Source organism: Aspergillus melleus (genome assembly GCF_016097325.1).
Source record: "Aspergillus melleus strain CBS 546.65 chromosome Unknown contig7, whole genome shotgun sequence".
Taxonomy (NCBI): Eukaryota; Fungi; Ascomycota; class Eurotiomycetes; order Eurotiales; family Aspergillaceae; genus Aspergillus; species Aspergillus melleus.
This window is the reverse complement of record NW_025763376.1, coordinates 1,660,151-1,671,448: the sequence shown is the minus strand read 5'-3', so window position 1 is coordinate 1,671,448 and position 11,298 is coordinate 1,660,151. Positions and strand designations below refer to the sequence as shown.

Genomic DNA, 11,298 nt, shown 5'->3' with positions numbered 1-11,298 from the left:
GATCAGGCATTCATCCATGTCGACACTGCTCTAAAGGGTGCAGGTAGCAAGGGCTGCAATGAACCCATCATCAGTTACACTCCTCCGTTGTGTATCTTTTCAAACGTCGTTCTGATCGAAGCCTTGAAATCTTCTTCGGTATGGAGAGGCTTCCAACCCAAGCCAAAGGCCCTGCGAGGCAGCGAGCTCGAACTAGCGACTCAATCAGTACCCAAAGTCCAAATCATGAGAAGTCACAGAGGAAACCCACCTTGATGCAAAGCAAGCTTCCGCAAATTTAACATCTCCATCCGCAAACTTGACTGCTCCTTCTTCCAGGCTTATAGACCTCGGAAGTGGTGATTCCAGGACTCCAAGATCAAAGCCCGCTTTGCCAATGAGGTTTGCAACATCAAGCCACGTATGAGATCCGGTGTTTGTGAAATAATAGCCCTGTTGGCCTGAAGGAACGGTCTCGCCCGCAACTACCTTTGTGGCTAGCAGACCAAACAGACGTGCAAGGTCTGTAACATGGACGTGGCCCAACTGCACCTCGCCAGTACCGATATACTCAGCACGACCACTTTTGATTGCACTTCTGATCAGAGTAGGGACCTGATGAGATTGTTTCTTGAACCATCCCGTGCCGTGCCCGTAGACTGTGGGTGGCATGACAATATAGGTTCTCACGTTGAATCGGATGCCTTCCTCGATCACCACGACATCTGCAACTCTTTGTCCGTATGGGTCGTTTGCAGCACGGGACTTTTCGTACTCATAGAGGTCGTTATCTTCATCCGAGAAATCCCTCAGTTGGTACGGTGAAGGCGTGATGTTTGGGACGGCGATGTTCGTTGTTCCTGAGAGCTAAGGGTATCCAGAGCACAATATTAGTGTGATGCCTATTTTAGAGGATAGTAAGGAATGAAGGAAAGAAGCGGGACATCACACATGAATAAAATGGCCCTCCTGTCCAGTCTGTTGTTTTCTTCTCCCGAGACCTCGAATTAGGGCTTTCGGAGCCTCGGTATGTTGACCGGTCCCGGCATTTATCACAATATCGTGGTCGCGCGCTGCATTCTCGAGTCCATCGGCGTCATCAAGTCCGGCAATCAGAATTGCTCGCACACCTTTGCCAGAAAGAGTTTCTGCTTGGTTGGGTTGGCGCACAGCGACGGTGATTTGGAGGTTCGCGTTCTGTGCTTCCGATGATTCGAGTAGCTCCTGCAATACGCTTCCTCCACTGCAGGCATTCAGAGTTGGTGTATTCCAAAGATTTTCGAGTTTGCATAGGACGATCGCAACTTACATGAAACCGGTTGCTCCGACAAGTAGAAGCTTCAAAGGAGCCATAGTATAGTGTACGAAGCGCTCGGGCCGTCAATTAATAAGGAGATATAGCGAAGCGGAGCGGAGGTTGTGGGTGCGAAGGTGTAGGAAAGATGGACCTGTTTATGGTGACTGTGAAAAATGCAAACGAACCAGTACTACAGTATGTATGTTCTTTTTTGCTGGCTAGAAAGGATACTTTTTAGCAGGTAAAGAGAATGTACGCGAGCCTCCCATTTTTGAGGAATAGCGCCTCTGACGTGTCTCTCCAATTATGATTTCAAAGCATTCGGTCCTTCCTGTTCCCCTCCAACTATTCTCAACCAGTCACAGAGTTGCGTATCTTTGACAGATTGTAGCCAACAAGTTATGCAAGGGTTCTCCAAATTGTACAGGGTTAATGGCGAATAAAATCAACATGGGGTCTGCTGGTGGAGACATTCAGGGCGGAAATTGTATTCCGCCCACATTTTCCACATCAATATCGCAATCTATACTGGGCCTTCACTTCATGGATTCGCCAATAAAAAAGGACAGGAGTGCTCAATCCTCAACCAAAGGTATTAGGGACAGCCACATCGCGGAAACTCATCAGCTTTTAATAGAACCGTGTTTAACCTCTCTTAGGCCAGTAGTAACGCCGTATAAGAGCTCCCAGATCCTCTACTAACTACTGATATTGTATGTTCTACTAGAATTAGTATTCTATACATATAGTAGAATAGTACTATATCTTGTTTAATTTCTAACTAAAATATACAATCTAATAATATCCAGTATCTACAATACCTGTGGACTCGGGCCTAGCCCTCGTGAGCTATCATAGCTCTCATTATTGCTACTTCATTTGCATGAGAGTACCCGAATGAGGGAGAAGCAGGTGTGACTTAATCAGAAAAAAAAGATTTTCAGACAAAAGCCCAACGTGGGGGTCACCCACGACCTTAGAATTACTACTAATAGAAGTGCTACGCTCTTTTGATTGAGCTAGCCGGGCTGCCTTAGGCCATTAGCAGAATTAAGCGGTTACATAAGGAGGCTGCTTTATTGAAATAAACCCTGAAGATTAAGGTCCGGAAGTGGCATAGTTAGTTCTCTAACTTAATCAGCTGTGACTACATATTCACGGAAGGGCTAGAAATGGAAATTCGTTATTGCTTAGTCGAGGAGCTCATGAGTATAAATAGCTTATTGTACAGCAGGTAGCTCCCTCTTGCTTGCCGGTAGGGATGATCTGCATGAGCGAATCCATCTAGAGGCTATCCGTGGCTATTCGACTGCCATGGAACAAGCTGGGGTTTCTTCGATCTAATGAGATCGCAACCAAAGTTTGCCAGTCAATCAAACCTGTCCGATCATGCTTCGTGCGACCACCAGCCTAAAGATCGAACAGGTCTACACCCTTGTTAAGCCAGCCATTTGGGACCTGATTGGTGAAGAGCTGCCACATCTGCCATTCCGCCGAGGGGTCTAGCTCCGTGTTCTGAATGGGCTCGTTGACCAGCGGCATGTCATCACGGAATAGAGCAGAGGGAGAGGACTGTGGGAAGGTGAATGATTCGGTAGCTGGGCCACTTGTTCCGGAGAAATGTGCCAGTGAATGGTTGACATCTGCCAGAGGGTCTTCTCCGGTAGCGCTGTTATGGCTTTGTTTTGGAAACAAAGGCTCACAAAGTCGTTGTAGTGATTGAAGCAGGGTCAACAGTCTTCCAAGGTGCGGATCTTGCTTGAAATGCGATAAGCTTCCGGTTATCTGGCGCAAGAGTTGAAAATCGTTGACATCGGAGGTGCCAACTATATGACAGAAGACCACAAAGAAAGCGCTGAGAGGATATAGAAACAAGGTCCTTGCAGTATGTCAGTATATAGCGAGTGACACAGGGGGAAAGATGTTGCCAAACCATGTCAAAAATGACGGGTACGGGTCGTCAAAACCTGGCATCTCAGCGGAGTGCTGCTGAAGGAAGTGAAATGCCTCGAGCGACTTTCGGGCATGAACTAGACATTCCCGGTAGATGTGCGGTGTGAAGCAGCTTTTCAAGTGTATTCGATGGATCTCGACAAAGATCGCATAGTAGCAGAAGTCGACCGCGACCCAATCGCATTGTATCATTTTCGCAAAAGAGCTCCGATTCTAGAAGTAATCTACGTTGGCATAAATCAAATATTTAAGGAATAGTACAAGGAGACGTACCGATTTCAGGTATGGAAGAAGAGTCTGCATGTCGGCTTCAAGTAGCTGACACTTTTCCAACATGACACTGTTGGGTAAGCTTTCTCGACAGGAGGATATTTCGTGTAGCTTCCCTTGAATTTGCGCGAGTTCAATAATAATGTGTAAAAGCCCACTATATGCCGAAGAGCTTTCGATGACAATAAGGTCTGTTGGAGATACCACAGGGTCTGGTAGAGAAGGAGGTCGATCGAGAAGGGAACTTAAAGTCCGATCGAGGTAGTAACACCAATAAACGGCGCAATTAATCTCCAGCTCCAATCCCGAATTTGCCGGTGCGTGACAAGTATTATGATAGTTGAGCGAAGTGATCTGTCTAGCAGCATATGAGGTGAGAAGCCAGCATTGGTTGAATCTCCCTATGTGCTGCATGAGCAAGGCCTATGACACAAATGTCAGTAGAATAGACAAATCTAAAAGCCCCAGAAAGTGATACTGTTGAGTGACTGACACTTGATAGTAAAGCCTGTACAGTCAAGAGATCTGGTCGCTGAAGGATGTTGAACTGCTGAATGCTTTGAGCAGCAGCCGCTATGTAGGCGGACTTGGACTGTGACAGTTCCCTCTTAAGAACAGGATTGTCAGTAGTTCGTGTTACTTGATACAAGTAAAATATAGCTTTCACGTAGATACAGACGGAATGCTGATGAAAAAATTCATTGCTCTGATCCGCTTGGAGGAGAGTCGTGACCATCCGCTCATAGGTCTTTTGCGGTATATGATCTGGCCACTGTGTCCGCACGGCATCTAAAGGACCTGCATTTAGTAAGTAATAGCGTCAAAAACGGACTTGACACATAAGTACCTCCAAGAAGCATATAAAGCAGCTCTCGAGGGGGTGCCTCTGGAATCGTGATTGCCGGGTCTGTGGGACGGGGGATCACCGGGATGGAGCCCGAATGGCCAGGCTCATTTTCGGCGACGCTGCTCACCAACTGAAGCGCAGATCTGAGTATTGATTGCCGCTCACGGCCTATGGCTTGGCAGTCGTCGAGCTCCAGTTCAATGATGTTTCTTGCTTGGATTGCATGATAGTTTGAATCATTGGCGCCCGAGGTCGGTTGGGCTGTTACAGGAAAGGGAGTTTGCCCCGAGTTACGGGCGTGATCCTGTGGTGGTTGCTCCAGACCAGCTGTTTCATCCATACTGCCATCTGCCATATCCATATCGGATGAATGGCTTTGCGTGGGCGCATTTTGCGTTACTGATCCGGCCTGATATCTCCACCGGTGGCTATTCGCGCTATTCCTTTGGGGTTCAGGTGATTGCGTTTCAAGATCTAGATCCAAAATGGATTCCTGGGGGTTGAATCCTCTACCAATAATCGTTAGTTATCCCCGAATCTGTTCAAACCCCCGAGAGCTTTAGAGGATTGCGAACCTCTGGGACGTCTGTTTTCGAGATGACCGTCCGCGACGCAAGCGTCGGCACTCCACACCGGCGTCCGCGCAGTTCGCGCAAGGCGATCGCCTGTTACATTTGACCTATTATTGGAAGTACCTAAGTCAGAATCAACCTAGAAAAGGGACCCAGCTTTTTCCTGAGTGGACGAGGGGAGGGTCCACAACCTTTCGAGCATGGCATTGGTCACACTGTTGGCACAGGTTAGCCTCTGTCTACTTCACCGATTTCCAACACCAAAGTCGGTCTAGACCTACAGCGGGGAGAATATCATCAAGACTTGTGGAAACTTCTGCCATTTTTTCCTTGTATCTCTTCCTTCGATGTATCTGCCTGCATTCCAGCGGAGCGGCGGGAAGGGATGAGGTTGTTTGCTGACTGATCACGTCTGGTTGTGGGTCAGAGAAGAGGCCCTGATTTACAACTGTATACTTTTACAGAATTTTGTTTTCTTTAACGCATGGGTATGAGCGGGAAACCAATAATTGAATAATTTTAGCTCAGTAAGCTTGGAAGATTACCATCTGATCAAAATTAGAATACCCATATCTTTTAACAGTGTACAATTTGCGGGCAAAGGAATTGCATTTGATAGGAGATCAAAAAATTGCTATTCTATCTTGAACAATAATGAGTCTATAGTCTATTGAACAACCGAATGTGCGCGCCCGAAGGCTCCGACTTACAGCAGATTATATACATCGACTGAGTGGATTACCAAGGAATGTCTTGCCCATCGTAGGCCTTCCAGCCTGGCACATAGATGTTCTTGAAACGACCATTATCCGAGGCGCTGGCGAATTCTACCACGTTCCAAACCGCCTGTGCCCCTTGTGGTAGGGTGAGGTCGGCATCTTTGCCACCCATGTCACTCTGGAGCCACTGTGAACCTGTTAGCATGATGTTGCCGCTAAAATGAAGGCACTGACTTACCCCAGGGTTTACTGCAATACAGACGAAGCCCTCGTCTTGGTACGAAAGTGCGTACTGCAGGGTTAATTGGTTGAGGGCACATTTGCTGATCTTGTAGGCCGGGCAAGGTGCGTATAACGCGTCTTTAGCCTTTGTTAGGGATCCGAATGTGCTCGAACTGTGAGTAAACGGTCAGCATCCGGAGATGGTCACAGCTGAAGGACTATTCAACCGTACATATTCGCGATCTTCTTGAGCTTGCTATCTTTCATGAGCGGGATGTAATGGCGCAGGACATTATGGGTGCCGGTCACGTTGACAGATAGCTGGAATGCGAGGTCCGACCTGTTGGTTGTTTCCCTGGCTTAGCTCATACTAACAGAAAAACCGAGTAAGGATCGTATACTTACATGTCAGCCAGCTTTCCATGAGTGTCGCTGTGTACTCCTGCACAGTTGATCAAGATATCCAGACTTCGCTGGTGCAAGGCCGTTCGGGCCTCCTCTGCCGACTTTGAGATAGAGGCCTCATCTGCCACATCTAGCGATATGAACACAACAGTCCCATTGAACTCTGAGATGACCTCATGTAACTCCGGGCTGCACTTTCGAGCCGAAGCAATAATCAATCCTCCTTCGGTGCTGGCACGGACAGCGAGCTGCTTCACCAACTCGAGCCCGAGGCCGCGGGAACTTCCTGTGACAAGAACGTTGGGCATAATGTTGTTCAGTGTGCTAGTTGAAAAGGGCTAAGTGCCGATAAAGTAGCAGTTAGTTAATAAAACCCCTTTTTAATTTAGCCTTCTCTCTGAAGAATATAACCTCGGGATATTGGCGGCCACCCAAAACGGCTCGGAAGTCCGAGACAAATAGGTAATGCCTCCTCGGAGGTTCAACAGACTCGGTCGGCCTCATCTCGGAACCTTTCGCTCACTCTCGGACCGCGAAAAGCGACGCTGAAGAAATGTCTCAACTGGCTATAATTACAAATAGTGTTGTGGATCCGGCAGTCTCAGAGAATAGAGTGTTGTTGGGAAATAGAGTGAAGTTGGTGTCCACCGATTATGTCGATCATGCCATGTAAGCATGGGTTCCTTGATGTTTCCCACCCTGTGCTACGGACAGCTTAGAAGGAAAACTTTACATATAATCCACTCGATCATTTTCATATATTTTGTAGGCAGCTGCAACTCAAATCAAGCTTCTTCCCACTCTACATCGAAACGATTAACATGGTTGACGTGCGTATAAGTGAAGAGCAGCATGCGGTGTTGCGGTCGCTGCTACGCCCTGATGAGATCATCACTCCCGAGTCACCGGAATACCAATGCTTTGCTCAAACCTGGGCTTCTCAGAAGCAAATGAACCCCGGTATCGTGGTTCGACCAAAATCAGCTGAGTCACTGAGTAAAACCGTTGCCTACCTCTACTCGACCGATTTAGATATCGGAATATATGGACAGGGGTTTATGTCCGCATCCGCAAAGGACGTCCTGATCAATACGTCGGCCTTTGATGATTTCCACTTTGACCAACACTCGGAACTGGTGACTATTGGTGCCGGACAGACGTGGTCGGAGGTCTATCGGAACCTAGAAAAAGCGGCCCCGGAATATGGAAGTAAGTATATCTCGCTTTTCCTTGACCTAATCAGGGATTTTGGGATCTAAAGCTGACGTGATATGCTAAGTCGTGGGAGCCCGCACCCCTTGTGTCGGAGTGGCCGGCACTATTGTCAGCGGAGGCTTTTCATGGCTCTCCGGCGAGCGAGGTTGTGTCTCGGACCCCGCGAATATGTTAGATGCGAAGGTCGTCAAGTATGACGGCTCAGTCGTCTGGGCTTCGGCAGAGCCGGAGCTGCTGTGGGCATTGCGTGGCGGCGGAGGTGGCTTTGGAGGTAAGTGACCCTTCAATTACCCTCGGAATCTTTTCACCACGAGCAATGGCTGACAGTCAGATACGTAGTCGTGGTGCAGGTTGTGCTTCGAGTATTCCCTTATCCTCAGGATATCTGGTCTGGCCGGATCCTGGTCCCCCGGGAACGGCTTGAGCAGGTAGCAGAAGGGATCGCCACGTTCCTCTCTCAGCCGCTTGATCCTAAGGTCACGATGTTTCTTTATGTCGTCAAGAAGAAACTGCTCGAATCCATCGGAACGGACTCGGACATGCTCGTCATTCATGCGTTCGACGCCCTTGGCGAAGCGCATGGCCGTATGAGTTTCCAATGGGCGTTGGATATTCCCGGGGCGATCGATCAGACTAAGATCAACACTCTAGCAGGAGTTGCAAATTTGCAAGGTGAGGCTCCTGTACCGGGGCGATATCTAGATTTTCGTATCCAGGGATGAGGCGCTGACCATCTGTCCAGACAAGGCACATATTGTCAAAGGCTCCATGAAACAGTTCTGGGCTCCTTTGATGATCCGAGAACTATCTGCAGAGACCGTCGTCAGAGCTGTCCGATGGTCTGAAGAGATTCAACAACTTGATGAGTCGGTTGCTGATTGCACCTATCTCATTTTTGAGATACTCAGCTCGGTCAGTAGAACCAACGACTAGAAAGAGTGGCACGAGCACGGATTAACCGTCAGACTTAGTGTGAACCAGCTGGACCGAGATCGAACTGCGCCTGGCCAAGGCCGGAGGGCGCAAAGCACATCCTGTTACTCGGCACCGGATGTCCTAGCGATGCTGACCCTTCCAAAGAGAAGCTTGCACGAGACCTTGCCTGTCAGGCCGCATCCCGAGTTCTCGGTGACGATGCAGAGGTCCACTACCTGCCAAATGGATTTGAAGACTTCCATGATGCGAGAAAGGTATGTTTCATTCGATTTTGAAAAGTCGCAGCTTCCTGACCAGGCCTCTAACGCACACACTAGACCTGGGGACCCCATTACTATAAGTTGCAGACCGCGAGAAGAGATTACGACCCAAAGAACAAATTCAAGGGTTTGATCACTGCCTATGATGCGTAAATCGGTTATCCGTAGCGAAATCGGGAATGCTAAGTGATTCCAGTTCTTATCATCGAGGCGTCCGATATCTTCGGGAGTGGGTGCCAAACGAAGTCGAGTGTCATTGAACAATTTTAGTCATTAATTCAATCTTTCCATGTTGTGGTAAGGGGGGGCTGGTGCAATGGAGACTGTTCATGTCATAAGTCGAAGTATGAGAAAGGTCTTGTTCAGAAAAATGCCTCCCTAGGTGTTGCGCACGTGAGATAACAATGAAGGACATGGATTGACGGTTCAAACCTCAAAAATATTTGGAATTAGGGGGGGGAATCATGTCTGTTCCTGGGGAATGGCCAAATAATCGTTGAGAAAACTAATGCCAGAAACATGATGGGTGACCAATCTCTCGGCCAGAAACGTCAGGCGTCGACGTGTCAATGCTCTGTCACCTGACAAGGATATATAAGATACCTCCTTTCTTGTCTCCCGTCGCTTCACCCTACAACCTCCTGCTACATCTCTAAATTCTCAACTTTGACAAAGCGATCTGTGCCCACAATGGCTACTAGTGACCTCGCGTACTCTGTTGACCAGGGAATTACAGATTTTTTCGAGAAGACTGCAGTGACTCGCTCAGCGTGTGAAGCTTTTGCAAGGGAGCATCTTGGTGGGAATATCGTTCCGGTGCCCGTGCAAGGTGTATGCAGCTATACCGTCTATGCAGGACCCAATGCCGAGTCCGTCGTCCAATTTCGCCTTGCGTCTCTACAACTGTGTATGGAGATTGGAAAACTTGCCCGAAGCATCTACGGCCACTTTGCGCCTCACGTGAGGTTTTTGGGGCAGATTGGAGATAATATCGAGAGGAAAGAACCTCTTTACATCTATGCCATGAGCCGAGTACGAGGCATCAGTTATCTGGATTTTATTCTGGCACATAACAGTCAGGTGCCCGAAAATTCACCTGAGTTTTCTTCATGGCGCAAGAATCTTGTAATTGATAACGCGAAGTATGCTTATCGTTCGCTTGTTCTCGTTACACATGCACCAAGTTGCTAAATATACCTTCTGTCAGGTTTTTCGCTCTTTTATGGAAAAGTCCTCAACATGTTGATCGAACGTACCGTGACAACTTGTACCATCGATACCAAGAAGAACTGGATTCACTGCTTGTTTCTCTCCCATATCGCTTCCACCCGTTAATCCAAGAGTCTCTCAACTTATTGCCGACCATTTTCTCTCTCCCTATGGTGCTACTTCACAGAGACTTCGGTGTCTGCAACATTTTCGTGAACGAAACGTCTTGCAATTTGGTTGGGGTGGTTGATTGGACCGAAGCAGAGATTGCGCCATTTGGCTTGAACCTATACTCTCACCAACGACTAATAAGTAAGATCCACCTCAAAAATGGTTGGGTTCGGTTTGACGATTACATCACTTTGGAGAACATATTCTGGAGCACATTCACCAAGGAAGCGGGAGGGTTGAGCAGTAACACAATCAGAGCCATTAAAGCAGCCAGAATTACAGGCCTACTACTATCCCGTGGCTTCACAAGTCGTCTCGCGAATATGCCGAAGCCAGTACCTATTCGAGATGATGAAAGCGGAGCATATAACATGCGTGATCTGGATGGGCTGTTAATTAACCCAGCTACAAGATTTACTGATTTAGCATAGACTATGGATACTGAAGGAATGATGGAGTAAAGAGATAAGAAATTCAATATCCAAAGAAGGCGGTCAATCCTAGCATATATCAAAGAACACCACGATTAGCGAGCTAGTTGATGGCAGAGACCTTTCGACAAGGCGAGCGCCTCGATTTCAAATCATTCCCTGCAATCTAAAGCATCCAAATGGTAATTTGAACACTAAAGTATATTCCAAGCGGCAGCCAGAGATCCTGTGATCACATGTCATGACGTGCATATTTACTTCTCAATCGGAGCTGCTTGCCACGCCAATACAAAATGAACGGGAACGGAATAAAAAGACAAGTAATGCACCCCAGCACCGTACAGGCCAAACCCACTCCGAGATTGTGAAACATCGCACTTGCAAACAAGGGAAACCCAGCTCCGAACGAGGAACGCAAAAAGTCATTTCCAGCGAGAACTGACGCGGCGTAAGTCGGATAAGCCTGTGGCAGGTAGCAGAGAATGGGGTTGAATATCAGACATCCACTGATTGAGAACAGTGCCGATGCCGCGATAGGTACTATCCAGTGAATCGATTCAAAATTGCCAGTCCAGCCGAACCAAAAAAGAGAGATAGGCAGACAGATGCTCCCCACGAATGCTGGAGGCATTTGCACCTCTGGTGCCATAGACCCATCATAATTAATCTTCTTGGACTGGAAGAAATATTTCCACGCAAAGTAGCCCGGGACGGCAAAGACGAGTGTCCCTGTGATGATTCCCAAGAAGGCAGCTCCGCTTTCGCCGGGGTTGAATCCGTGAATCTCACCGAAGACAATCGGAAATGCTTCA

At 48.0% G+C, this 11,298-nt stretch overlaps 5 protein-coding genes across 5 annotated transcripts; 2 read left to right on the top strand and 3 right to left on the bottom strand.

The window, feature by feature from the left end:
* Window positions 1-74: 74 nt before the first annotated feature.
* Window positions 75-1,332, bottom strand: LDX57_011495 (uncharacterized protein; the record flags this gene model as incomplete). Its single annotated transcript, XM_046093238.1, has 4 exons — window positions 75-192; window positions 251-846; window positions 931-1,222; window positions 1,289-1,332. The coding sequence occupies 4 exons, from the start codon at window positions 1,330-1,332 to the stop codon at window positions 75-77; spliced, it is 1,050 nt and encodes a 349-aa protein (XP_045949216.1).
* A 1,354-nt stretch (window positions 1,333-2,686) lies between these two features.
* Window positions 2,687-4,707, bottom strand: LDX57_011494 (fungal specific transcription factor domain-containing protein; the record flags this gene model as incomplete). The annotated part of the gene is made up of 5 exons (XM_046093237.1): window positions 2,687-3,155; window positions 3,210-3,442; window positions 3,503-3,922; window positions 3,993-4,297; window positions 4,347-4,707. 5 exons carry the CDS (start codon window positions 4,705-4,707, stop codon window positions 2,687-2,689), a joined length of 1,788 nt encoding a protein of 595 aa, XP_045949215.1.
* An 876-nt stretch (window positions 4,708-5,583) lies between these two features.
* Window positions 5,584-6,841, bottom strand: LDX57_011493 (uncharacterized protein). Its single transcript, XM_046093236.1, has 4 exons — window positions 6,265-6,841; window positions 6,092-6,199; window positions 5,876-6,032; window positions 5,584-5,824 (listed from the first exon to the last, which is right to left on the bottom strand). The coding sequence occupies exons 1-4, from the start codon at window positions 6,570-6,572 to the stop codon at window positions 5,657-5,659; spliced, it is 741 nt and encodes a 246-aa protein (XP_045949214.1). The 5' UTR covers window positions 6,573-6,841; the 3' UTR covers window positions 5,584-5,656.
* A 77-nt stretch (window positions 6,842-6,918) lies between these two features.
* Window positions 6,919-9,086, top strand: LDX57_011492 (uncharacterized protein). Its single transcript, XM_046093235.1, has 4 exons — window positions 6,919-7,473; window positions 7,544-7,750; window positions 7,819-8,669; window positions 8,733-9,086. The coding sequence occupies exons 1-3, from the start codon at window positions 7,086-7,088 to the stop codon at window positions 8,199-8,201; spliced, it is 978 nt and encodes a 325-aa protein (XP_045949213.1). The 5' UTR covers window positions 6,919-7,085; the 3' UTR covers window positions 8,202-8,669; window positions 8,733-9,086.
* Window positions 9,087-9,365: 279 nt separating this feature from the next.
* On the top strand, window positions 9,366-10,486 carry LDX57_011491 (uncharacterized protein; the record flags this gene model as incomplete). The annotated part of the gene is made up of 2 exons (XM_046093234.1): window positions 9,366-9,817; window positions 9,883-10,486. 2 exons carry the CDS (start codon window positions 9,366-9,368, stop codon window positions 10,484-10,486), a joined length of 1,056 nt encoding a protein of 351 aa, XP_045949212.1.
* Between the last annotated feature and the right edge of the window lie 812 nt (window positions 10,487-11,298).